Genomic DNA, 26,189 nt, shown 5'->3' with positions numbered 1-26,189 from the left:
ATATCTCTGTCCAGCACACAAGCTGACGTGCACGGAGGCATCTTTACAGAGGCAATATAAACTCAATACGTTAAAAGCTGATGAGAATATAGTAAACGACAAGCGAATGCTTTGCATGCCAACAAAAAATCCAGAACATACAATGTTTTATTAACCTAATAATGAAGCAGCTCTTGTGTCGACCTCAAACAGGATAAGCATGGCTTTAAAACGTTGTTGAGCATTAGAGTTGCACCGTCAGACCCACACGTACACATACCTGTCAGGATAAGCGCAGTGAAGCTCCCCTCGGGAAAACTGTATATTTAGAGTCAAGGGATCAAGGTCAAGGTATATGTGGTGCATTAGTATGATGTGCACACCTCGCTTTTGAGGCACACAAGTGTGACAACAGGTCTTCTTTACTAAATATGTGGCATGTGTTCTATTCTGAGCTGCCACCTTATACACTATCATCATGAGGAGCAACCAGTTTATTTAAATGTGTCAGATCACCCCATTAACAATGAGAAGAGAGGGGATGGACAGAGAAAATAAGAACTAAGTAGAGGGTGATACAGAAAATTAAGAGGGTAAAATGGAGTTTCCAAAGTAGCAACATGGGATGTGTTCGAAATTGCTAAGTCTGACGTCAAAATGAGTATGTAGTGCGTTCCAATGAGATAGAAAGGAAAGTACGCGAGAAATACCTGGATGTATACAATATCAGGACATTTTTGTGCACGGTGGGCACACTAGTCGTACTCAACCGCCACATGATGCATTGAGAGCGAAACGTAAAATCGTCCTGGGATCAGCTTCAAGCTAAAAGGCAAACATCCCTGTTTCAAAACAAAAGCATCTCTTCTTGTCTCCCATTAGCTTTTTAACACTTCTGTAAATAGGGCTCTTGCTTTGAAGTTAACCAGAAGTTCAGTCAGTTGCACAATGGCGAGTTGGCATTTCCACACGTTATGGATCAAATGACCACATGTTGATACTCTATTTGGTCACTTTCTTGCCTAAAATGCTTTCAAAACATTCAAAGGTGGCAAATCAACTAAAACAGCGGTTCCCAAACTTTTTGTGCCCAAGGTACACCAAAGGACAAGTAAAAATCTGAAGGCACATCTATTGTGCAAAACAGGCTTTATAACATGTGTTATCACTCATATCATGTAGGTATAGAGTTTGCTGCTGTATTATAAAATGAGTGCATACAAAGTAGTAAATTAAAAAACAATTATTTATGTGTATTTGTATATTGCAATAAATAATGTATGGTTGTCACATCATTTGTTAACCACTGAACTAAGATATTTAGCCTCAGCGTGCTTCAGGTTTCTGTTGTTGTAGGTTTGAAATGCATCTTGGGAAACTTGGAAGTATACTTGAAGTGGGAACGGTCACCATCCATAATTCACTATAATGAGCATTTTGTGAGGTTGCAATTTGGTAATATAAGCAAACCTTGAAGTGTGTGCGTGTGCATGTGCGTGCGTGTGTGATACTGCTGATTCAGTTCTAGGGATGGCTGAAGGTGACCCTCGCCTGCTCCTGCTGCCTGTCTCACCACCTGATATTGATCCCAGTTGTCCAGATCAGATCTGATTCAAGGATACATGGATTCATTGCCTTCTTGACATTTCTGAATATACAGTAGCACTGTGTAAATTGTAACTGCACAGAGCCAATTGATTAGTTATTGATTTGGGTTCCACATTTAAAGTAGAGCTTTTAAAAAGAAGCTTAGCCAAACCAAACTGGATTTCGTTTGTGCCTGGACATAAATGTTATTTTCAGCATGTGTGTGTTGTTGAGATTTCATATCAGACTGCACATGAACCATGGAGAACTAAGAATAGAGTAGACTACAACTGCAGAATTCAAATGCAGTAGCTGGGAGCAAAGGTTTAGACCGCAGATGGGAGAATGTGCCTGCGTAGCCCTGCCCTGTCAAGGGTAAACTGCCTAACGTGCACACACACACACACGCACGCACGCACGCACACGCATACGCACACACGCATAGTTTGTTTTCAGTACACCTTAAAACAGCTGCATGAATATTCATGAAGCCAAAGGACACGGAAGTGTAGGGGGGGCACATAATGAGCCAATCAACTCCTATATGACGTGCTACAACGACATAAAATGCTAAACGATACCATCTCATCTCCTCATTCCTTTTTGTTGGCAGAGTAATGCTTGTGTTTTCCCACAGACGTGGATTTTATGGACAATCAAAGCTATAACCCGAGAGGCAAAAAGAGCAAACCGTGTAAAAAAAACCCCCAAAGGCTCTGAAAACCAGGTGCAGCGATCCTGGATGAGACCGGAGGCAAAACAAACAGAGCACCTGAGCAGCATGAGAGCATGTGTCACACGCCGCATGCCCGCTCATCTCCTCGCAACCAAATATTGAGTCATAAACAGTATAACCTTGAGGTTCAACCAGACCTAGAACCACACCCACTCAAAAGTCAGGGTCACCAATCCTACAAAACATAAAACAGGGACACGCCTTATATAAGAGGAGTGTTGGACCACATACAGCCTTTATGGTACATTGTACAGTAAGCTGTAAACAAGCACAACTCAAATTTCTTCTTAATTTATTAAGACAAATATATTCAGATGACTTTTAGGAAAAAACCTTAAAAATGCACAAATTACACTTATATTATGCTTAAGTTTTTTATTCACACTAGAGCAGGGGTGTCAAACTCATTTTAGTTCAGGGGTCAAATACAAACAAGTTTGATCTCGAGTGGGATGCAGAGATTTGGAATTTCAACATACAGGTAAGTGCTACTTTGCATTTCCATGTATAAATGATATAATAGTAGGTAAAGTATATAAGGCACCAACAATATCCAAGCAATAGGTGACAGGGAGTGACAATATATTTAAATTTGGGGAAATTTAGTCAAATAATTTGGGGATTGTGCAGAATTATAGAAAATCTAGGTTTGTTCTAACAATTTAAGCGTAAAAATGACTTACATCGAGTTATACAAGCATGAAAAACAGGAAATCCCTGAAAATGTTGAGTTTCATTGAATTTGTGATTTATTCAATTAAACTCCACTTGAATAATTTTAAAGTTCTACTTCCAAATAAATCTGTTTGCAATGTTATGTTGTTTAAAGTGTATTATTTTTTTGCATTGATGCCAATATTTATATTTGGATGATACATTGATGTAAAATCAATCCCAATTTCTGGTTAATTTCAATAAATAAATCCCATGAAAAGTGTCTATTTTTTTAATATTGTCAAAATTCCCCAGCTTAAGTTCCTGTGGAAATTTGTCAGATATTTTACATCCCTCTGAAACCCCACTGAGATATTCACAACTAAATTATTTGGTAATTTACACAATGATTCATATTTTCTAAGTCATTTTTATTTTACCCTGAGGGCCAGATTGGATGTTTAAAAGGGCCTGATTTGACCCCCGGGCCTTGAGTTTGACACATATGCATTAGAGCATATACAATAACTATAAAGACAACTTGTTGAACTTCAGAATAGGAGATTGAGGACCACTGGATTATTAATTGATTAAGACCATTCATTTATCTTCCCATCCAACCTCTCCAGAGTCAGGAAGATGATGGCTGTGTTCAAAATCGCATACTAACGTACTACTCATACTAAGTCTGACGTCAAAATTAGTACATAACGCGTTAACATTAAATAGTATGAAAAGATACGAAAATACATTTTTCAAGTATGCACAATGAGCACACTAGTCATACTCAACAAGTGCCCCATGATTAGGGCCCTATAAAATCCATTTTATTTTTTTCCAAATTTTGTGTTTTCCACATAATTTTTTTTTTTTAATTCTGTTTTTTTTTTTTTTTTTAGAAATGTTAGTTAATTAGTTCTTAACTACTGCGAGGAAACAAAATAAATACTTTAAAAAAATGAATGTCAAAAATAAAAATGTAATTTAAAATAATGAGTCAGATACAACTGGATTATTCTCACTGCTCCTTTTTAATAATTAATGTCAAATAAAGATGTATGAGAGCAGCATTAATGTCACCCAATTTCCCCTCAGGATCAATAGTTTACTGAATCTGAGCAGGTTTATTGATTAAGTTTTGATAAACTTAATTTAAATTATCATGATGACATCATTGCAGACCGTAATCATTAAACAAAACCACTAGGGGTTTAGAAACTATCAAGTTATCATGAACCTACAATGTTTCAGACTCTACAATCCCTGGCATCGATGGTCTCGTGCACAACAACACACAACTGTTCCCACAGATCTTCTGTAGCAGTGATGAGATGTTTAAATGCTCTGAGCAGGTGACGGTGGTAAAGACTGCTCATGTTTTCACGGAATGCTGCAGCGCTTAATGAGAATGGGCTGATCTTCACAAACACCTAACGAGTGGTCCCCCAAAACATTTTCCCATAAAAAACGTCCTTTACCACACGGTAACGGCGTTTCATCCAATTCCATTTTCATTGGTTGATTCTGTGATTCCCTCCGCAATTCCATTAACACGGATTTTATAGGGCCCTACATAAAGCATTGCGAGTGAAATGTAAAATCGTCTTGGGACTGGCTCCAAGCTAAAAATCTGTAGGACTAGGAGACCATGCCTGTGACCTGTCACAGATACCACAGCACCCCTGTTTACTACAGAAACAGTGGATCTAACTTCTGCCTTTCCTTACCCCCCTTCACTAAGACAAAGACTGCCACGTTTACATGGGGCCTGTAATTCCTCTTTAAAAAATAAGAAAACTTAATGCTTCTTTAAACTGACCTTGTAAACACTTAATTCCTAATGCTAATTTATTTCCGAATTAAACTTAAATCCAAATTAGGTGGCTGAATTATTCAGATTTTAATTCCGAATTAAAGACAGCGTAAAGCAAATTGACATTTTTTTCTAAACACATTAAAAAAAGACCATAAATGTATGCCTTAAAACATGTACAAAGCCATTCAACCATTTATAATTTCATTGTGGAGCTCGGCTGTTTCCAACTTCTGTGTTCAGGATTTAATGGGCGGGTCAGAAATCAGGGTCGTGTTACGTAACAGAGACCTCATTAGCATATACCTGTCCCTGCTGCTGAAGCACACCAAACTTCCATGGCCTCCACCAGGCACAATTCAGCCCCGAGCAAAAAACAACCCACATATTCTGACTCAAGGAAATAAAACGCGTCCCCTGGTGCCACATTTTCCGAGAAATAAACACGTTTATAAACCGCGATTTTGTTTTTCGCCTCTAGCGGGCAACTGATACCTCGTTTGGCCCGATCCGAGCACTTTTGGAAGAACTATCAAAGCTGGAGCCACTTTCACATTGCTCTCTCCTAGGGATGTAACGATTCACTCAACTCCCGATACGATTCGATTCACGATACTTGGTTCACGATACGATTTTCTCACAATTTATTTTACAAAATGGGACTGTTGACAAATGACTGAAAAATATTGCTTTATTTTTTTGGGGAAAATACTATACTATTTTCCTTTTATTTTTCATTGTCAAAAGAATCCCTTGATAAACTAATCAAAATGATGCAATTTAACTAAAAATAAATCTTGAATGAAATAAATAAAGGAATAATACAAATGAAGAAGAAACCTATTAATTTAAATTCTGGTTCTATAATAAACAATTCAAAACTGCATAATAGTTCTTTTTCTTTTTAAAAGTGCAACTGAAAATGTATTTTGTGCCTTAACTATTGGACTTTTTAAAAAACAAAAAAAAAAAACAGTCATTTTACTGTATTTACGTCAGATATTTGTTTAGACCAGCAGAGGGCGCTGGTAACCCAGTGGTCGGTTGGCATGCAGTTATTCCACCAGTGAAGAAGAGAAGCTATACTAGCAGATAGAGCTAATAGAAAAACGTGACTTTTACAGATATTGACGTAATATTACAGATATTCTTTCGGTGCTAAAGGAGTAAAGAATCATTTATGAGCATGTTTAACAGTAAATGGCGGCCAGAAAGAAAATAGTAGCAGATTCCGCCCGTCACGTCCGCTTCTGGAAGGATTAATATATAGCACCCTCTGCTGTTTAAAAAAAGTACTGCGATTTAATTTTCAGACCATCGATGTGAACCGTGGTACCTATGAATCGATTTTTAACTGCCTTACGATTAGTCGTTACATCCCTACTCTCTCCCATAGACACAGTAAAAACGCAGCGCCCTTCCCGCGCGTCGGCGTGGTTCCAGCGCCTTTAACTGACATGCTCCCAAGTGCTTGTTTTTCCACGATTTTGAGACCTAATTTTATAAACTTAGCGATTTTGTTCATCTTTCAAATTTGACTCAGTGGTCAATGACACGTTTCTGTGGTGTGACAAACTCATAACACAAATGTATTTCTGCTTTACACTGACTTTAAATAATTCCTCTATTGAAAACACTTAATTCCGTTTTAATCCGAGCCTTTCCAACCCCCAGACCTAAAGTGGAACTGAATTAGGCCATAAACCTGTTTTCCATGTAAACCTCAATTCAGAATTACTATTACCATGTAAACATGAAGCAGAACACTTTGATTCCGAATGATTTAATTTGGATGAACTAATTCTGAATTTAAAAATATCATGTAACCGTGGTCAATCTCTCTGACCCCCTGCTGGGAAGCACATGGGAACCCCCCTTTCCTCTGGCTTCTCTCCAAGAATTAACAATGAACACATTTAAAAAGTGGACAGACTTTTGATACAAATTGAAATGTGTTTTTCCTACACTGTGCCATTAACTCTTTTTAAAAGAATTTTCTGGTTTAGAGTATTTTATTCACAGGAAACTAGGAAATTCTTAGAATAAGGTTACATACAGTAAAGTGTTTTTAATTAATATCTGCCAGTAACACTGCAAGCAGCATATGGTGCTTAGTGTCAAACTGACCAGAAAAAAAGTGCTTTGAAGGTTATAATCTAACTGTGTTCTGAGTTATATTCAAATTAATTTTTCCAAAAAAGTTTTTTTCATCCACTCATAGGACACACCCACGAACAAACCACAAGCCCACAAATCACCCAAATCAATCTGACTAACTGCCACAAAAATGTCAACCAATGGTAACTGCTTAAACACGGAGACAGTATGTCATCACCATTATTGACCAAGTGCAAAATTCAAATCTTTGGATTTTGATAGGCACAGGTCGCTGAGTCACCCTCATTGCAATGTATTGATGTACTCTTAACTTTTATATTTCCTTTGCAACATCAGTATTTTCTTTTGTTAGATGTTACCTAAACATTGCTCGCTCCAGAGAAAAACATCCGGTTCCCACTGCTGCTGAGCCGAGCAACTGGAGCCAACACAAGAACAAAGCCTGCATACACTGACCAAGGACCAGGCCCTCCAGGCCTCTCACGAGCCAGAACCAGTTGAAACCTGTTGACTCGGAACGAGCTGTGAAACGAGCTGCGAGACCAGCCGTGAAACCCGCTGAAAAGTCCAGAACCAGACCCTTCGGACACACTCCGTGGTCCACAACTGCGCCTTGCGGTTTCAGACTCTTTACCGACCCATCTGCCAAAGAGACGGGCCACAGACTCTCATCAGACACAATTGTTCCCTGGTAATGACGTCACTGGAGTGATTAAGTGATGGACTGACCAAAAAGTACCACTGTGTTCAAGCGACTCATCACGGGCGAGTGAATTATATACTCGAGCATTTATCTTTAGCTTAGTGAGCGTAGGTTGTGTAAATAGGTTTAACTTGTTTGATTAATAATTTTATATAGATATTATATATATTGGTTCATGCAATATAATATGGTATGTTATTGGAAAGTAGACAGTTTGACAAGAATTCCCACCCTGAATGACAAGGTAATAACAATTTAAATGATTGGTGGGTCTCCAAAAATCTCGGCATGAAATGAGTTCCCGCCAGTTTTATGGATCAAATGACCACATGTTGATATTCTACTTGGTCACTTTCTCGCTTAAAATGTTTTCAGAACTTTCAAAAGTAGCGAATGAACGGAGATACAGTATCCAGCCTCAGTGTGCTTCCGGTTTTTGTAGGTTTTAAATGCATGCATCTTGGGAAACTCGGAAGAATACTTCAGTTAGATCGATCATCATTATAATCTTACTTATAGTATTTAGTAATCGACTGTATATACTCATTGAGTTTGTAGTGGATAATCCCCTCCCCCCCCCATTTGTTTCATATAAAACAAACAATAAGGCACCAGCGTTACCTTCTTTAGCTATTTCAGCTACAAAAGCTCAACTGTTGGTTTGCACCATCATGCATCAATGAACCTGTCACTGGGTCAGTCAGTGCTTTTCTTTCTTCGACCAATTTACATAATAGAAAGAGAACGTGGAGGAACAGCACCAAACTCAAGCTGCAGCAGAGATGCCCTGATGAAGCATCCAGATGTCTTATCTTTTGTCACATATGTTGAAATGTAATTACCTATTTATAAAACAAACTGCAAAGAATAGTACAGTCTGGTATATTTCAGAAGCAGTGTTACTTTTAGCACTTTTAGCTATGAGACATAGATCTCCTGTACAAAATACTCAGTACATACCCAGCCATAATGAAGGGCTTGATATTTCACATGCTGGGGGTCATAATGTTAAGGCTAATCAATGCACGCTTTTAAACAAACCATGCAATCCCTCTACAAATTTGGACACATCGTATAGCCCAGGCACATGCACAGATGGAGCCCGAGTGGTGCTCTTTCTGCTGGAGCCCTTTTTTTTCTCATTAATTTAAGAACATAAATTACTCTGTCATCAATTTCCCCAAATATCTGAAGGTGCATTTATTTGAGTTCTTGTAATAATTCTTCCACGACCTGCTGAGCGGTGCCCCCTCCCCCTCAGACCAGCATCAGACAGACAGGCAATAACAGTGTTTGTGCAATTATCCACTGATGTTGTTTGGTGCTAAATAATCACAACATTAGTACCGCTGAAAACATTACATCACTACTGTTCCAAAGTTAAAAAAGAATGGAAAAAAAAAAAAAAAACACAAACTCAAAGCCTTGTCTAGCTGTACTGACCTTTGTCATGTTTAATGAAGGAAGCGAGGCAGAGAATTTAAAAACAATTACTGTTCTGCAGTTTTGTTTAATTTAAAATGGTAATTATGGAGATGAAAGGTATAGGTTTTAATTTGAGCTAGTGACAGTGTGCTAGACTAGGGTATATTGTGGTATGTGATATTATTAGTGTGACGCTGCAACTGAGGAGAATGCTCCTGTGAAGTAGCTGAGCTGATGATGCTGATTAGATGCCTCATTTTTATTCTTTTTATTAGGAACAGAGTTTTGATAGGTTTTTAAATTAGGATATGTTTTGATTGTTTAATATATTATTAGGTTATTACAAAGCATTGTGGCTTTGTTTTGTCTGTTTTTGCCTGTTCTTAATTTATTTATTCTACTTGAAAATGTGTTTGTATTGGTTGTGTTCACGAAAACAATTGTATAGAAGTGTGATGAAAATATTCTGCTGTGATTGTTTATTATTATTAATAATAATAATAATAATCCATCCATCCATCCATTTTCTGGCACACTTGTTCGTGTTTTCAGGGTCGCAGGGGGTCTGCTGGTGCCTATCTCCAGCTCTCAATGGGCATTAAGTGGGGGTTCACCCTGGACAGGGCGCCAGTCCATCGCAGGGTAACACACACAGACACACCACCACACATTAACTATGAGTCATGTTTGTGGATTGTGGGAGGAAGCCGTAGTATCCGGCGGAAACCCACGCAGCACGGGGAGATCATGCAACTTCCACATTGAAATGACCCAAGTGTCCACCACAGGGCTTGAACCCAGGACCTTCTTGCTGTGAGGCGGATGTACGCCCCAATGATAATCATTTTTTCATGACAGGTGCCCTTTTCTTAATGATTTGAGCACCTGCCCCCCCCACCCCCCCACCCACCCCACCCAAAAAAATGTCTGTGCACGTGCCTGGTATAGCCTGTATTATAAGAAGATGCATTAAATGAAATGGTCTCAACAAACTTTGCACATCTGAACATGCACGTGCTCTACACACACACGCGCGCACACACAGGACTGGAGCCACCCACATCCGTCACTTACCCTGCAAGTTTACATGCATACAAACCCAGTATCTCACACACACACACACACATACACACACACACCTTTAGGAAAAACACTGACCTTCCCTGCCGCTGACACACGCACATTCTCTTCAAGCAGTTCAGCCTTTCAAAAAGGATCCGTTTAAATGCGTCTATATACATTGACCCGACTGAGACTGCACTTCAATTAATGAAGTTGCTTAATTATAAATAAATAAAAAAAAAAGAAAAAGAAAAAAAACAAGGTGGAGGATGATAGGCGACGAGGTGCTGCCGTGAATCCCAGAGTGAGAGTCGGACACGATGCGCACGGTTGACGGGATATTTGGACACTAGTGATGCTCTGAGAGCCACGGTGATCCAGAGAGAGAGATGGAGAGAAAGGGAAGAGAGAGAGAGAGAGAGAGAGACACGGAGCGGGAAAGGGAGGACACACACACACGAGCACCGTCGGGCAAAATGTGACAGCATCATTTAGAGCAGCTGCTGCACAGCTGGAGGCCAAACACCACAGGGATACACAAACGCTGCCACAACTTGTGCCAAGTCTTCCCTAATTCAACAATGGAAACTGAACGTTGGCTTTGATGGGGGCTTCTTATCGTCTTACCTCGTCTTTGTTGAGCTCGACCGTCCACAACGTGGTCACATTGGCGCCAATTACTGCAATCAGCACGAGACACAACAGCTGTGATATAGTATTGACCCGAGGAGGAGCCACCTTTATCAGTTCACGACCTCCACGCTGCTCCAAAAGTGCTAGTTTTACAGCTAAAACGCACCTCCGGAGGAAACAACCGTGTTACGTTACACATAGGAAGGTGAACTGGACACCTTGGGAAGTTGTGGAGGGGAGGGAGGACAAGAGTTCAGTGTCCCGCCCAGAGCCGCCCCGAGCCCGCAGCATCACGTTACACTATCAGCTACAAGTAGGAGCGTGAGAACTACACCGATAAGTGAGCTTTAATGCTTAGCATGGGCTAAATGGGAACGAAAAGACGAAAAAGGTAACAAAAGCAATTTCCCCCTGGGATTAATAAAATAATTCTGATTCTGATTCGTGGAGAGAAGTGGACACCGAAAGTTATGCATGGATTTTTGATAACTTTTACGGTGTTTGCTGGGCAGAGCCGTGAATTTTGGGCAAAAATGACAAAAATTTAACACTATTACTACTACTACAACAACTACAATGGCAAAGGCGGCACAGATTGCAGAAGTCCGTGCAATTTGGTGAAGGCAGCAGAGGCGAAGGTGAAGGCGGCAAAGACGAGGGCCGTTTATCGCTGCTATTTTTATTATTATTATTATTATTATTATTATTATTATTATATAGCTATTTTTAAATTTCATTGTATGTTCATTTTCACATTTCTAATTATATAAAGATTAATGAAACCCCTAAGACACTTTTTTCTGGTGATTTCTTTTTTTTTTTTTTTAATTTGGTCTGAAGTAATGTTGGTGATTGATCCATTTCCAACTCTTAACATTTCATTCAAATTTGGCACATTTTGATGTGCAGTAAGTGACTGCCCTCTGTGGGTTGAAACCAGGCTATTACAATATAATTTTGCAATTGGCGGAGAATGGTGGTTTGTGACGCTGTTGACCCCGCCCCTCCTAAAAACAACTAGCACATGTAGACCATACGAACTATGGTGAATACAGGTTGGAATGAGATAATTGTAAATAGACAGTCAATATTGAGTAGGTCGTTAGCATAGCATAGATTGTTCTTTTGAGATTTATTTTCAAGAATAGACTGGTCGTGTCTTAACTGCTCCAGGAGCCCCGCCCATTATCAAGGCATTTTTAAAATTTCCATCCTCAACACACGTCAGCCAAAACCTCTGGGATAGTTACTTTTTAATATTTTGATATGAAAAGGGTTCTGACAAATAGAAGAATAAGGATTTCTTCCTCAGACTTTTCTGTGTTGAGTGTGCATGCTCTTTCTCCTTGTGTGCCCGCAATCTTAAAACATGTTCAGGTTAATTGAAGTTGCTGAAATTGCCCATATAGGATTACATTAGTGTGTGATGGCCTGACTGTCCAGGGTGTACCTCATCTTACACCCAATGTGAGTTGGAGATGAACACCAAAAGACCCTATGGCTCTGACCCTGAGAGCATTAATATTAATATCCCCTGTGATTGGATAATATAATTTTTTGAAATTTTTGAGATGTAAAGGTTGAGTAATTTGCAAATGCTTTCAATAGTCCTTTCATAATACTAAGCAGTTCCATCCCCAAACCAGTCTTCTACCACCTTGAGAACATTTCCAGAGTGAAAGGCTCCATGTCTCAGAAAGAGCAGGAGAAGTTGATCAATGCTTACATCCTGAATGAGAGTCTCAATTACTGTGGAAAAGGCATAAAACCATCCTCATGCTGATGATGATTGTGGTCACTGCTCTGGGGATTTTTAGCTAATTTTTTCCTGTCATTTTAACTAATTTCTAAATACAGATTTCCGTCTTTTCCACAATTCAATTGCTTATAGCTGAATCCTAGTATCGCACTTGAAGAAAAGCTGTGAAGCACCCGATGCTGCATGCAAACAAATCTGTTCTTTGTGTCATAGAAGTAGATCTATTGATTCACTTGGAATGTCCCAATCATTGCTGTGATTAAATAATACATATATCTGAGTTGAGGCAATGATTGGCCAATTGATAAAGGAGGTAGCCAAATGTTAGCCAATTGAATCACACTCATTTCCAGTTTGGTTTGAAGTTGTAGGCTGATTGGGTTTTTCTGCCAAAATAAATGAGAATACAAGTGTCTGCAGCTGTGGCTTTCCAACATTAATAGAAGAGTAGAGGGAAAGAGCAGTGCATTTGGTAAAGCACATTGAATGTCATGGGAGTGCATTAACACAATACATGTCATTATGATTACACTGTAAAACAACATGTGCAAAAGTGTTAATTTACCACTCTTTGTTTGGTGGAAAACCAGTAACTATATAAAAGAAGAGTAGAGTAGAGATTCATCCTGCAGTGGGGAAATTTACTGACATGACAGCTCAATAGAAAGTGCAACAGAAGGCACACAGAAAAACCCGAACGACACCCTAAAATAGTGCAATGAAGAAAAAATAAAATAACAAATACAATAATAGAAGCTATAATTAAATAGAAATAGAAAAATAATCTAATAAAAATAAAGGTTACAGATATATACATATTAACAGGCAGGGGCAAGGAGAGATATGTACAGACAGTACAATGCCTCAGACAGTTTGATTGTACAGTACAGTAGAGAAAATGATGTATTAACTTTCATCAAATTTTTATTTGATCTTTAGGTGGTTTATCTATGTGTGGACTTGAATGTGTAAGAATGTCAATGAGTTTTATCGAAAATGTCATGGAGTCTGTACCTTTAAACTGTAGTTTGAAAATGAGCGCCGTTTAAATGCCGCAGAACTACATCTCCCATCATGCTGTTCTTCTGATTGCTCAAACAATAATGGCGTCACACGGAGAAGATGTGGGTTCCTGCGGTTCCACCGCTTGTGAGGACCAAGGAGAGGAAAAAATGGCCACGGTGTCGTTCGGCTTCACTAAAACTGTGAATAAATTTAAACCTTCACATGGCGACGGCGACGACGATAAAGACTACTTGACCGGACTCGACAGAAATGAACTTCAAAGGTAGGCTCTGTATGCTAATGCTAACTGACAGCACCATTTCACGTAACTGTTACGTCTCCAATCTCCTTTGTTATCCTCAGTGCAGAAGAGATTAAATAACGAGTTTAGAAGCTTTTGTGTGTGAACTTCATCTCTTTAAACACTGGTGTTAAATACACACCATGAGAGTGTTCTATCTCTGATCTTACATCTCACTCACAGCTCTAAATCCACCGAGAAGCCCAAAGAGTTCATCATCCCCCTGATCCAAAAGAACCGCTGGCACAAACCGGAGCGAGTAGGACAGACTGCGGCCAAATCCCAGGATGTAACCCAGGACAAAACCCAGGACAAGGACTATGTGGATTCTCAGGCTGTTAAAGAGCTCATTGAAGGTGTGTGCAGTGTGGTAATAAATCAGAGCATCTCTGAAGCTGTAGCTCTTTAGGGCTGTTATTTTTACTCTGTAGTAGTTGGTAGCTTTTAAAAGGTTATAACACATATATATATATATTTTTTTTTTTTTTAATTATTATTAATTTTAATATGTTTTAACTTACATTCCCCTCCAAAAGTATTGGAACGGCACAGTCAATTCCTTTGTTTTTGTTGTATACTGAAGACATTTGGGTTCCAGGTCAAAGCATGAATATGAGACAAAAGTTCAGAATTCCAGCTATTATTTCATGATATTTACATCTAGATGTGTTAATGAACTCAGGACAGAGCACTTTTTGTTTGAATCTGTATACAGAAGCATTTGCGCTCTCATAGCCATCGTTGCACATTCGTTTGCACCTTGTTATCTAGTTTATCTTACAACCTCTTTGTGTATTCTTGGTCCTTGTTTTCTGCGAGGGTATTATTACTGTTTTGTAATATGCCGCTCTTTGCCTTACTAATTACCCCTTGGGTATTGATTTTTTTTCTCCCTGATTTTGATACAGGTGCTGCTGATATAAGGCGTCAGAATGCACAGTGTCACCGGTTGCTGTTAAAACAAAACTCTATTTTGTAATGAGTTGATAAAGGATATCAGTCTGATTGGATTATATCGGCCTGCATCTAAAATCTCTTATCAATGATTAGTTTTTGTTGGATTGATTGAGGTTATTTTTCAGGTTCTTCTCATTTATTTATTTTTTATTTTCTTCAATTTTAGAATATTCTTATGTTTAAGGTTAATATTTCTGTAACCCATTGATTAATTAAATAATGTGGGTCACTTTTTCTTGTACCTACAGTTGTTAACTATTGTTCTCTGTTTGGGTATTATCACTTATGACGCCTATTTTAACATTCCACGCTACAAAATAACAAATTAAATATGATAGTGGATTGATATTGGCCAAAGTGCAAGGCATCAATGTCCGTATTGTATCGGATGTGAAAAGTTGTATGGGGAGACCCCTAATATTTGGCGATATTTAAATAAAGTTGATTTGCTCTACATTACATCTGACCAGTGCACCATATTGTTTCAGCTATTATTATCTGTAAAACACTATGCTTTATCCTCTGCTTTTCTGATTGTTGGACTTGTTAATTTGTGTGTGCAGACTCACGAAGGCAGTTGGAGCTGTGGGAGAATGGGGCCCAGCCCGAAGGCAACATCAACCTCTCCATCCCACTGCTGATGCAGAACAAAGTGCCAGAGGGCTACGAGGATGGAGACCAGGTGAAAGTGGACCTGCGGCCTGAATCGGTATGTACACAAATCAACAAAGCCTTGTATGATAGACTCCCCCACAATCAAGAGCCAAAGGCGAACCTTGACAGTGTTGTCAGTTAATTGTTTATTTGTTAGAGAGACCACGTACAGTGTTTAACGTAAATGTTACCATTTGCTGTACTTTACCAAAGTTAGCTGAATGTAATTTCCATCTGCAGTCTTTACATTTCCATAGCAAGGATATGCTTAATATGTTTATTCACTTACTTGCTGTAAATGAAAATCCAAAACCATAAAAAGCAGAGAATTGCATTAAATACCATTTTGTGGTGTGTAGGGATTAAGTAATACAGAACAACTGACCTCATTAGTAATAGTACCAAATTATTTTGAAGCCCTGAATTACTCACTGGATTGTGGTAATCAAAACAATAATTAATAGATATTAACCAGTGTTTTATTGTTAACAAAAGGAACTGTAATGTATTTGTACTATTGCTATTATTAAAAAAGAACACAAAATCAGGAAGAAAAAAATAACAAATATTAGAATGAACAGAATAAGTGATGAAGTAAATCTGAACTATCAATAATTAATGTCTGTGAGCATTTAAAGTGTGTGACAAACCTGCAGACTTGAATTTGAAATTGAGCGTGTGAAAAAGCTTGCTGCCACCGAGGTAAAAAAAAAAAAACAAAAAACACCCAAATGTGAAAAACCGTGCTGAGCACATACAATAAATGCATGATGTGCTTCTGTGTGTGAAGTGACTTTGACAGACTATAAAGCTTTGCTGGCAACGATGTTGGCCAGAAAGACATGAGGGGCATCTGATGGTCCAGGTTTCACTTTTTGCTCATTGAGCTCCTTGCAATGGCTCTCAGTGACTGTAGATGTGACTGGCAGAACATGAGAGTCTAGGGAAACCTGCTTAGGGGGGTCCCACAGCTCATTTTAATGCATGGTTGTCAGTGAGGGAAGCCTTCAGCGGAGGGAGAGAGGAGCAGGTCGACTGCTTCAGTCAGCCGGGACTCAGTCTGACAGCTTAGAGCCAAACGGCTGAGTAAGACCTACCCTCTGCTGTCACTTACCCCCAGCATTTCTATGCGTTTACAACTCAAGGGTTCCTCGACTTTCTCATTTAGCCCTGCAGACTCATCACTGTAAACGTTTTATTGGTATTTATTTATTTATTTTTTTAACATAATTTTTATTAACGTTTGTAGACTAAACTAAATAACATTTGGTCATCTATTTGAACTTCTCAGTGTTGCATACATGTTCAAAAGGCTCTGATTTATGTGCCTACCTCTTTAAGACGCACTTGTTTTCAGTGTCGCAGTTTGGTACGTCACCGTTAGTTTAGTATTGGCAGTTGTCCAAACTATATTACTACTTCTAAATCAGCTTCAAATTAGCTTCAATCTGTTGTTAGCTGGAATAAAATACAGCTGGGACACACTCCAGTTAAAGAGCAATCAAGATGTATCATCTCTTCATTCTAGTGCCCTGATCAGCACCCCATCCAGTTTACTGTCTTAAACCTAAAAGAACTAGATATCAACTAATTCCTCTCTTTCAATACACAATCCATTTTCCCCAATTAACGAAAAATGTACTCATCTTCTGCTTCAATGCAAAAGTAATTCTCTCCATATTTTCAATAGTAGTCATAATATTTTCCCAGTCAGTCTGTGTTTGAGGATCAGGCTGTAACCACGTTTGAGTCACTGCTTTCTTCAGGGCTGCTAATATTACTTTAAGCAGCCCAGGTAGTTGGTAGTTGTTTGGAAAGAACAGTCGATCAATCCACTAAAAATATCATTGATAGCTTGTGCAACCTCATCCTGACAGTTTGTATTTTCATGATCATTTTTGAACACTTGTAATTTGTCAGTCCACAGAAGCAGATTATGAAAGTGTTCCGGTCACGGCGTATGGGCTTGCTATGATTAAAGGAATGGGATGGAAGAAAGGGGAAGGCATTGGGCGAACCTTTAAACAGTAAGTAAAAATGTATTTGTTCCTTTTTTTAATTTATGCCAAACTATTAAAAGGCAAATTCAGACTGTTAAACTCATTTTCCAAAAGGTGGGATTTAACACACTGCACTCGTTTATCTTCCTGTTTATTGATTTAATGTCACCGCTGCTTGTCACAGAGATGTGAAGCCAGTCGAACATCAGCTCCGTCCAAAAGGTCTCGGTCTGGGAGCTGATCGGTCAGCGATTAAAGACTTGGAGCCCAGCAGGCCCCAACGTCCTCCGAAACCTGGTGAGGAGAGAGAGAAAGGGGAGGAGCTACTTATGGCTCCAGGAGGTTGTGTGCTGGTGGAATCAGGGCCACATAAAGAGCTTTACGGCAAGGTATGGCTGACCTCATGTTTAGGGGCATTTCTTTTTAATAATGTGTTTGTTTTATTTAGATCCCCATTAGCTATACTCCAAAAGCAGTAGCTATTCTTCCTGGGCTCTACACACCACAGACTATATATGCATGACAATTCCGAAGTTCAACAAACAGATTAGATAGGATGTACAAACAACATTTACACAGAAAATTAAATTTAACCAAAATAAAACACAATAACCGAAATACACACAACATAGAAATACAAATATTAAAGTAAACTAATGATATACTTGTATATGCATACATTACATATTAAGATCAGCACATGATACATAGACTATTCGCATTTACTCAAGCTTTAAACGCATCTTTTATTTGTTAATGTTTTTTTTCTGAAAATTCTGTCATGATTTATATTTTTGTTTCACAGATCGAAGGTTTGGATGCAGACAACGCTCGAGTTCTGGTGAAGCTTGCCATTGGTGGCAAGACTGTGACGATCAGTGAGTACGCCATTAAACTGGTGGGACGTAAAGAGTACGAGAAGAACTGCAAAGATCTCAGTGAGTGTCCGAGCTGAAGGAACTTTAAATATTTAAGGACGTTGTGAGTTTATCTCTAGTTTTCAAAGGCAGCTTCCAATTGTTTGTTATGCAGAGTCAGTAGTGAACAGTTGGAAATGCATTTGAAGGTTGTAGAGGAGTCGTGTTAAAGCTGCTGGACTCTCTCAGGGATTAATACCCCTGACTTAATACAATACTTGTGATGCTATGTAACCATTAGGTCGCCTCAGTAAAGCCCACAAAGACCAAGAAAGAGAGAAAGAAAAAGAGCGAGAAAAGGACAAAAGGAGACGGGAGGAAAAAGAGAGGAACAGTGATGGTGACAAAACCAAATCCAAGACTTCAGAGCGACACGAAGGAAAGGAAGAAAGGAAGAGGAAACACAGAGAGGACAGGTAGAACATCCCAATCCTCATTTTACCACATGGTGCATTTTTCTTTAGTTTAAAGTTTTGTTTCCTGTTTATTTTTTATACTTTTAGCTCATGTAGAGAAAAGCCTGCAGTGAAAGAAATGAAACGAACACCAGCGCCTCCGTCCTGGCTCCAGAGAGACCTGAAAGTGCGCTTCATAGACAAAGCTTTCAAGGGAGGACGCTACTACAACTCAAAGGTAGTAATAAAGCAAACAATATGATCACCTTTTTATTAATTTTGTCATGTATTAGCCATCGTTAATGGCTTTCCAGCCACAGTCACAGCTTTTAAAATCACTACTTCTTTCTTTGTAGATGCGAGTGGAGGATGTTCTATCGCCGTCTACCTGTGTGTGTCGAACTGAGGAGGGAAGACTGTTGGATGGTGAGTCAGAATAAAATCTGTTGGTTTTAACAAACTGCAAATGTGTTGTAACCAACCCTTTAAAAAAAGTCATGTGGGGCTCTAATTAAAAATACACTTTTGAAATTTGTAATTTTTTTTTTTTCAAATTAAAACACCAATGTTAAACAAATGTATATCCATACTTTCACTTTTTCAAGGATAATAAAATGCAGTAAAAATATATATATATATATCTGAGCTGGCACAACTTTTCACTAATCCTGACTATTCTATTTGTTATACAGTAAGAAAATTGTAATAAAAAAAAAAACAATTCTAGAAATAAAGCCTTAACGGTCTCCGGAAATTCTTGATATTAAAATGAAGTCACATTGAACCACTGGTTTATGTTGACAATGTTACAAGTTTCTTATTTTAATTTAGTTGTGTTTTGCTTCTTTGTTTTGATTTATATTTTTGTATTATAACAATGTGTGTTCATGTGCAGTATAAATCGCTTTTTGAAACCCTCGATATGTATGAAAAGTCTGCTCAAATCTTACAGGGTTAAAACAGGAAATAAATCCTCTCCCAAATATTGTAGCTGCAGGAACGTGTTGCAGTTGTCTCAGACCTTTTTTTTTTTTTTTGTCTCCCTGGTAGATGTGAAGCAGAACATGCTGGAAACCATTGTCCCTAAGTGTGAACAGGATTCTGTGATGGTTGTACTGGGTGAGCACCGAGGACAGGTGAGCTGCGTAATGGAACGTGCATTGTCTGTCAGTGTGCACTGCTTTGTTCATCTGTGTGTATTTGTCCTTTCAGGTGGGTCGTATACTTCAGCGGGACAAGAATAAATGCAGAGCGATGGTGCAGCTGGACAGAGAGGAAGAGAAAGTGTTCACACTGGACTATGACACCATTTGTCACTATGTGGGAGATCATTGATCACTATAGTGTTTTATTTATGCTTCTTTGCAGTCCACATCATGTTTTGTCAAATGCGTGAAATGGTTTTTAATGTTCTTTTAATAAAATATGTACAGTAAAAAAAGATTCACGTCACTTAGTGGTAGTTTTTATTAATATGTTCACTGAAAGTTTAGAGAAAAAACGACCATCATATCAAAACATATTTACATACAACTCTGAGGTGTTAACATTCAGCACAAAGATGAGAAAAGCATCAGTTACAATGTGTTAGTGAGTCGTGGAGCGTCACTCCTTAGGAATCTGGTTTGCAGCGTTGGCTCTCAGTACGGCTCCTGGGTTGGGGTACGGCCGCTGCTGGAACAAAGGCCCGACTGCTGTGGTGTCTGCGCCCGTTTTAGCTTCATTACGTTTGGGCAGACCACTGGACCACGATCCCCTGTAACAGGACCAACATGTTTTCTGTGATGTACAAGACTAGGCCTGGGCAATATATCAGGATTCTAGATAACGAGTTTTCTGTTTTTGGCAATATAGAAAATTACAAAATCGCCTATAACGACATTTTTTTAATCTTAAATATTCTTATTTTGTATTAAAAATGTTATTATTATTTTGCTACTTATCAGAACAGCATAAAAGCATAACCCAAACCTTCACCTAAACAAGCCACACTACAGAACTCACTCACACGTGCTGTCCCTTACAGGGGAAAAAAGGCCAAAAGTGGCATACATTGTGCAGCTGTTGGTTACTAAATGTGCCTGTGTGGCATTTTGCATCAGTAAATTTAACCCAAAATTGTCTGACTTCGAGTAAAATATATTGAGGTTTATATCATATCGGCATTTCGAGTAAAAATATTGAGATATGAGTTTCGGTCCATATTGCCCAGCCCTATATAGGACGTCAATTTTGTTTTTATGCAAATTAATACTTTTATTTAATGAACCGTAATATCAATTTTGTTTTCTTTGCCCTATTCAAACTATAAAGGAAATTTATGAGAAACTTATGACACATTAATGGGTACCTGTAGTGAAAATGTATATCACGAAAAATGTGTTTAATGTATTACCAATAAATTGCGGCTCTCCATAGTATGTAGTGCCAGAAGGTTTAAAATCATTCTAAAAAGTCCTTTAATGTGCTTTATATATATATATATATATATATATAAATAAAGGTGCACATATTTCAGTGCATGTAAGAGCTAAACATTTACCTCTACAGGTGCTGCCCTGTGTGTTTTAAAATTGCTCATTAAGCAGAGAGTGGCTGGGATAAATAAAACGTGCAGCACTGCAGCTGTTGAGGAATTAGACATTTGTGAATAGATACCCAATACAAGTGCTTTGAACCGCACACACACAACATGCAAACTCAACACCTTGCACAAACAAAGAAAAACATAATTCCAAGACTAGCTAATTAGCAGCGATGCCGTTTACCAGTGTATCCTTCAAAGCTGTACAGAAGTAAAAATATAATACTGTACCTCGGAGCATCTGAATAAGCACTTGGATCCATAGGGTCCATTTCATCATCTTTTCTGCCTGAAAAGCAACAAAACACTTGAAATGGTTCTCTGATGGAATGTGCAGCACAGAGAGGAACAAACCTCACCTCTTTTACCCTTGCTGTACGGTGCCGTGTCTTCTCTTCTCTGCTTCCTCCTGTCTCTGTCCCTCCCTTCATCCCTTTCCCTGTCTCTCTCTCTCTCCCGCTCTCTGTGTCCATCTCGCTCTCTCTCTCGCTCCCTGTCTCGCTCTCTGTCAGGCTTCTCAAACGGTTTCTCAGCTCTTTCCTCTCCATCTGTTGAGAATGATGATAGTACCTCAGTTTACATCATATAGTGACATGAACAAATCTGCATTTTATATACAGTGTATATAATAACACAAGGCATGTTAGAGCCTGCTAAGAAACACCGACCCGAAATGTAACAATACCCCAATTGTTATGAAATTTTTTTTTTTAATAAAAGAAATGTAAACTGGTCAATAATGTAACTAAAATGCTGAGCCCGAAATGTAATAAAACCCAAAATGTTACAACTTTTCTATAAAGTATTAAGATGTTGATGAGGTTCGTTATCTCACATACACACACTTTTGTGTATGATACTAATTCTACATTGAAAAAATAAGTTTTTACTTTTTGGTCTGAGCATCTTGTTACTTTATTGACCAGTTGTAACATTTTGGATTTTATTACATTTATTTTTATAACAACTAGTACAGTGCCCGCCGAAGTATGTATTCATATAGTGGGAGCTTAAGTAGAGTTGTCAGTTATGGTCAAATGAGTATGTGTTTGAAGGTTGGATGTACAAAGAGTTGTACATACTCTGTAGTGTTATGAAGGGGTTTATTTGTGGGAGCAAAGTAAAATAGCGTGTGCAATTTCCCTGGTTTAATTCATGATAAATGTGTTTGTTGTTTTTTCAAACTCCTTTTTATATCTTTGTCGTTTGGTGTATTTTTCTGTAATGTATATTTTTTGAAGTCATTATGTGTATTTTTATATCTTTCTGTTGTCTTTTTGTGCTTTTTGTATAACTATTGTTTTTTGTTGCCATTGTAGTGATTCTGGAGTCATTTTGTGTATTTTTGTAGCTTTATTGGTGTAGTTTTGTGCATTTCTGTTGTCATTTTGTGTATTTTTTTTGTATAAATATTTATTTTTTTTTCCACTCATTTTCATATTTTGTTGTCGTTTGGTGTATTTTTCTGAAATGTATGTTTTTTGGAGTCATTTTGTGTATATTCACAGTTATTTTGTCGGTTTTTGTTATAATTTTTGTGTGTTTCTGGAGTCATTTTGTATATTTCTGTGCATTTCTGTTGTCGTTTTGTGTACTTTTTGTATAAATATTGTTTAGTGTGTGCGTGCGCATGCTCTCTCACTCTCTGCTCGCGGTGACGGTGGCTTGTGCAAGCTGCTAAGTTCCTAAGTTTAAAAACAGTCAAAATGATGCATGCACACACAAACACGCACAGTGTTTGCTGGCACGGGTGTGCGCTCAGCTGTCGTGCACACACATGACTACGACGTGACTGCGGTGTGCAGTGATTGGTTGTTGTGCGCCACGTGACTAAAGGCTCTGGCAAAGAACTATTTTTTTTTAAATTAAATTATTCATTAAATGAACTATTTCGGTCCAAACAAATCGCACGTCGCTGCCGCTATGTAGCAAGTATGAGCTCTGTCTGTCCCTGAACACCAGAGATATTTGAGGCACAAACACACATACACACAGATATTCCTTGCTTTTATAGAAAGATTTGGGTCGTTGTTACAAATCGGGCTCTAACAAGGCCCGATCGAAACCTACCTCTCGTTTTTTTAGCTGCTTTTGTTGCGACGGCGGATGGATCGTTTGGGGAGAGCCAGGCCACCAAATCTGTTTCCACATTCCAATAATAAGGAAGACCACTGAGAACCAAAGAAGAATAAGAACATTTATTTTAGCATCTACAAGTACACTGATTTGTTGAGTGAAAAAACATGCATCGATTTATTTTATTTATGGGAGTTATCAAAGAGATTGTAGCAGTAGGAATGAAAACGAGCATGAACAACAAGCCTATTGGGTTACACGGCTGGTACGTACCAAGCTGGGTCAAACACTTTGTACCAGTTTGGAGGTAAATTCTCTACTCTGGTGGATTCATAATCCACGTGGCTGTCATCGTAATCTTCAGCAATAATCTCCTCGTCGGCTCCTGGATGAAAGGGATGTGAGGGAAGTTGTATAAATCATGTCAAAATGTGAAATGAGATGTTTTTTGATGACCGTACCTTGCTCTGATGGCTTAACGATCCCTCTTTTGGCCAAACGGGCCAGCAGCGCTGCAGGCAGAGGCATCCTAGAACACAGGAAATCACGATAAACAGAGATACAAGCAGGACTGTGAAAGCAGGAATGGCAACATTAACCCACCTCAAATTAAAAATATAATCTAGGGTCACTGTAGCAGCAAACACAGCTATGACCTGTGAAGAAAGAGATGTGTGCTGTGGTATCTAACTCTTAAATTAGCAATAATCAGGAAAATCTGGGGAGGTTACTGGTTATTACACCAAATTGCATCGCTATGGATATTATTGAATGTTGCACCAGTCATTGAATTGCCTTGTGGATGAAAAATGACAACACAAATATATCTGCCTGGCCATACCAGCCTGTCATTGCCAGATCCCGTTAGATCTTGGAAGCTAAGTAGGTCTGGGCCTGGTTAGTAGTTGGATGGGAGACCACTGAGAATTCCAGGTGCCACAGTGGGGTGGCAGTCGCTGCAGTGGTATCTGTCATTGTGTCCTTGGGCAAGGCACTTCACCTACATTGCCTAGTATGAACGTAGTGTGTGAGTGAGTGTTGGTGGTGGACGGAGGGTCCCATGGCGCACTATGGCAGCCTCGCTTCCGTCAGTCTGCCCCAGGGCTACAACAGTAGTTTGCCACCACTAAGTGTGGAGTGAAAGAATAATGCCATAATTCTGTAAAGCGTCTTTGAGTGTCTATGATAAAGCGCTATATAAAACTGATGCATTATTATTATAAATGCAATACTACTAATAATTGGAATAATAATTTATTTTGGTGTTTCAGCCTTACTTTCCTCATTTTTGGTTTCAGCCAACAATTTTCAGTTCGGTGCATCTCTAAAACCTGTGGCATATTTATAGTCTACTGTATTAAATGTATAGTATATAGCCATAGGACGCTGCTACTGCTTAGGGGGAAAATGGGTGGAAATGCAAAGACAAATGTCACTGTTAGGTAAATAATAAAGGATAACATAACCTACATGGTATATTTTCTTTAATCTGTGGTAAATTTTATTTGCAATATTTGAGCGAATAAGCTGCAATATAATGCTGTAATAGGGAACCTTGGTTTTGCTCGTAAAATAATGGAAGTATATTTTTTAAAGTGTGTGTATTAGGAGTGTCCCAATCCGAAACAAATATCAGATTTTTATCGGACTGCATCTAAAATATCCGATATAATTTTTTTTCTTCAATATCTTCTATTATTTTTTTATTTCTTTTATTCACTCATAGAATATTATGTAATCCATTGGTTTATTATTATTATTATTATTATTATTTCTTTTTTAAATAATCAAGCCTTTTCTAACATTCCCCACGACAAAATAAGTTTAAAAAAAAAAAGTATGTATGATTTGTGCTGATATCGTATCAGATCGATATCGGTCAACACGTAAGGCTATAATATCGGTATCGTATTGGAAGTGGGAAAAAATGTTGTATCGGGACATCCCTAGTGTGTATACTGTGGAATAATTACATCTGAATTTGATCAACATAATAACCCTGGACCTAAACTGTCACTGTGAATGTACATATATGTATGTTATTTAATTTAAATGTTCACCTAAGCTCACTTTTCATTGTAAATACTGAAATAGAATTTATTCGTGTTTAATTCATCATCCTTTTTGCACTACTGCATTATTATCTTATTATTATGATCTAATCATCTTGTCATATTATCCTATTTAGTTTTGTACATATTAGTCTTGATTTACTGTTTATATTTTCCAGTTGATTGTTATTATTTAATGTTTACATTGCTAGTGAGAGCACCAAGTCAAAATCCTCGTGTGTATAACATACATGGCCAATAAAGTTGATTCTCAATTCTTTCGCAGTGAAGCTTTAAAATGTGTCTAAAAAGGCAGTTTTACAGCACATCTTGACCCAAAAATAATAAATCACATTAACCCGCTATAGTAGTACAGTATACAGTTGTGAAACGCAGATATTAAAGGTCAGCGAAGCAGTAAAAGCAGTCGTCATTTACAAGGTTCACCAGTTTCACCGTAACATCAACCCCGCGGGGGCAGCAGCAGCTATTGAGCAGCAGATGGACGATTAAAGCAACAAGCACGATGGTGTGATAATTACAGACTCTGAGCACCACAGACGCACTTTATGTAAACACTTGATGGTAAAATAATCCAGTATTTACCCCGTTGATCCCCAGAAACGAGCTTTACGAGGAATGAACAACACCAAACATGTAGCTTCTTCTTCTTCTCTTAAATTTCCGGCAGCAATTTCTCTTCTTCTTCTTCTTCTTCTGCTTTTAGCTTCATGAGGGTTTGCAGCCATAACTTAAAAAGTGCATACCGCCACCTACTGC

The 26,189-nt window shown here is 38.4% G+C and overlaps 3 protein-coding genes across 8 annotated transcripts in view; 1 reads left to right on the top strand and 2 right to left on the bottom strand.

Moving 5' to 3' along the window:
* The window catches only part of magixb (MAGI family member, X-linked b), a 71,450-nt gene extending 60,535 nt beyond the window's left edge, over positions 1-10,915 (bottom strand). For 2 of the 6 annotated variants that reach the window (XM_028452910.1, XM_028452911.1), the window contains exon 1: positions 10,174-10,438. In XM_028452910.1, coding sequence (XP_028308711.1) covers positions 10,174-10,256 — 83 coding nt within the window. In that variant the 5' untranslated portion in view covers positions 10,257-10,438. Of the gene's footprint in view, positions 1-10,173; positions 10,439-10,704 lie in introns of those variants that run through there. The other 4 variants (XM_028452905.1, XM_028452909.1, XM_028452908.1 and 1 more) reach the window with 3 other exon arrangements.
* A 2,624-nt stretch (positions 10,916-13,539) lies between these two features.
* On the top strand, positions 13,540-20,141 carry gpkow (G patch domain and KOW motifs). The gene is made up of 11 exons (XM_028453983.1): positions 13,540-13,757; positions 13,959-14,131; positions 15,296-15,441; positions 17,307-17,413; positions 17,571-17,775; positions 18,192-18,324; positions 18,545-18,719; positions 18,807-18,936; positions 19,055-19,124; positions 19,749-19,834; positions 19,911-20,141. The coding sequence occupies exons 1-11, from the start codon at positions 13,573-13,575 to the stop codon at positions 20,031-20,033; spliced, it is 1,533 nt and encodes a 510-aa protein (XP_028309784.1). The 5' UTR covers positions 13,540-13,572; the 3' UTR covers positions 20,034-20,141.
* A 6-nt stretch (positions 20,142-20,147) lies between these two features.
* On the bottom strand, positions 20,148-26,119 carry pqbp1 (polyglutamine binding protein 1). The gene is made up of 7 exons (XM_028453984.1): positions 26,016-26,119; positions 23,820-23,887; positions 23,632-23,743; positions 23,353-23,453; positions 21,642-21,830; positions 21,514-21,571; positions 20,148-20,454 (listed from the first exon to the last, which is right to left on the bottom strand). The coding sequence occupies exons 2-7, from the start codon at positions 23,884-23,886 to the stop codon at positions 20,304-20,306; spliced, it is 678 nt and encodes a 225-aa protein (XP_028309785.1). The 5' UTR covers position 23,887; positions 26,016-26,119; the 3' UTR covers positions 20,148-20,303.
* Between the last annotated feature and the right edge of the window lie 70 nt (positions 26,120-26,189).

Source organism: Gouania willdenowi, chromosome 7 (assembly GCF_900634775.1).
Source record: "Gouania willdenowi chromosome 7, fGouWil2.1, whole genome shotgun sequence".
NCBI lineage: Eukaryota > Metazoa > Chordata > Actinopteri > Blenniiformes > Gobiesocidae > Gouania > Gouania willdenowi.
This window is presented reverse-complemented; position numbering and strand designations above follow the sequence as displayed.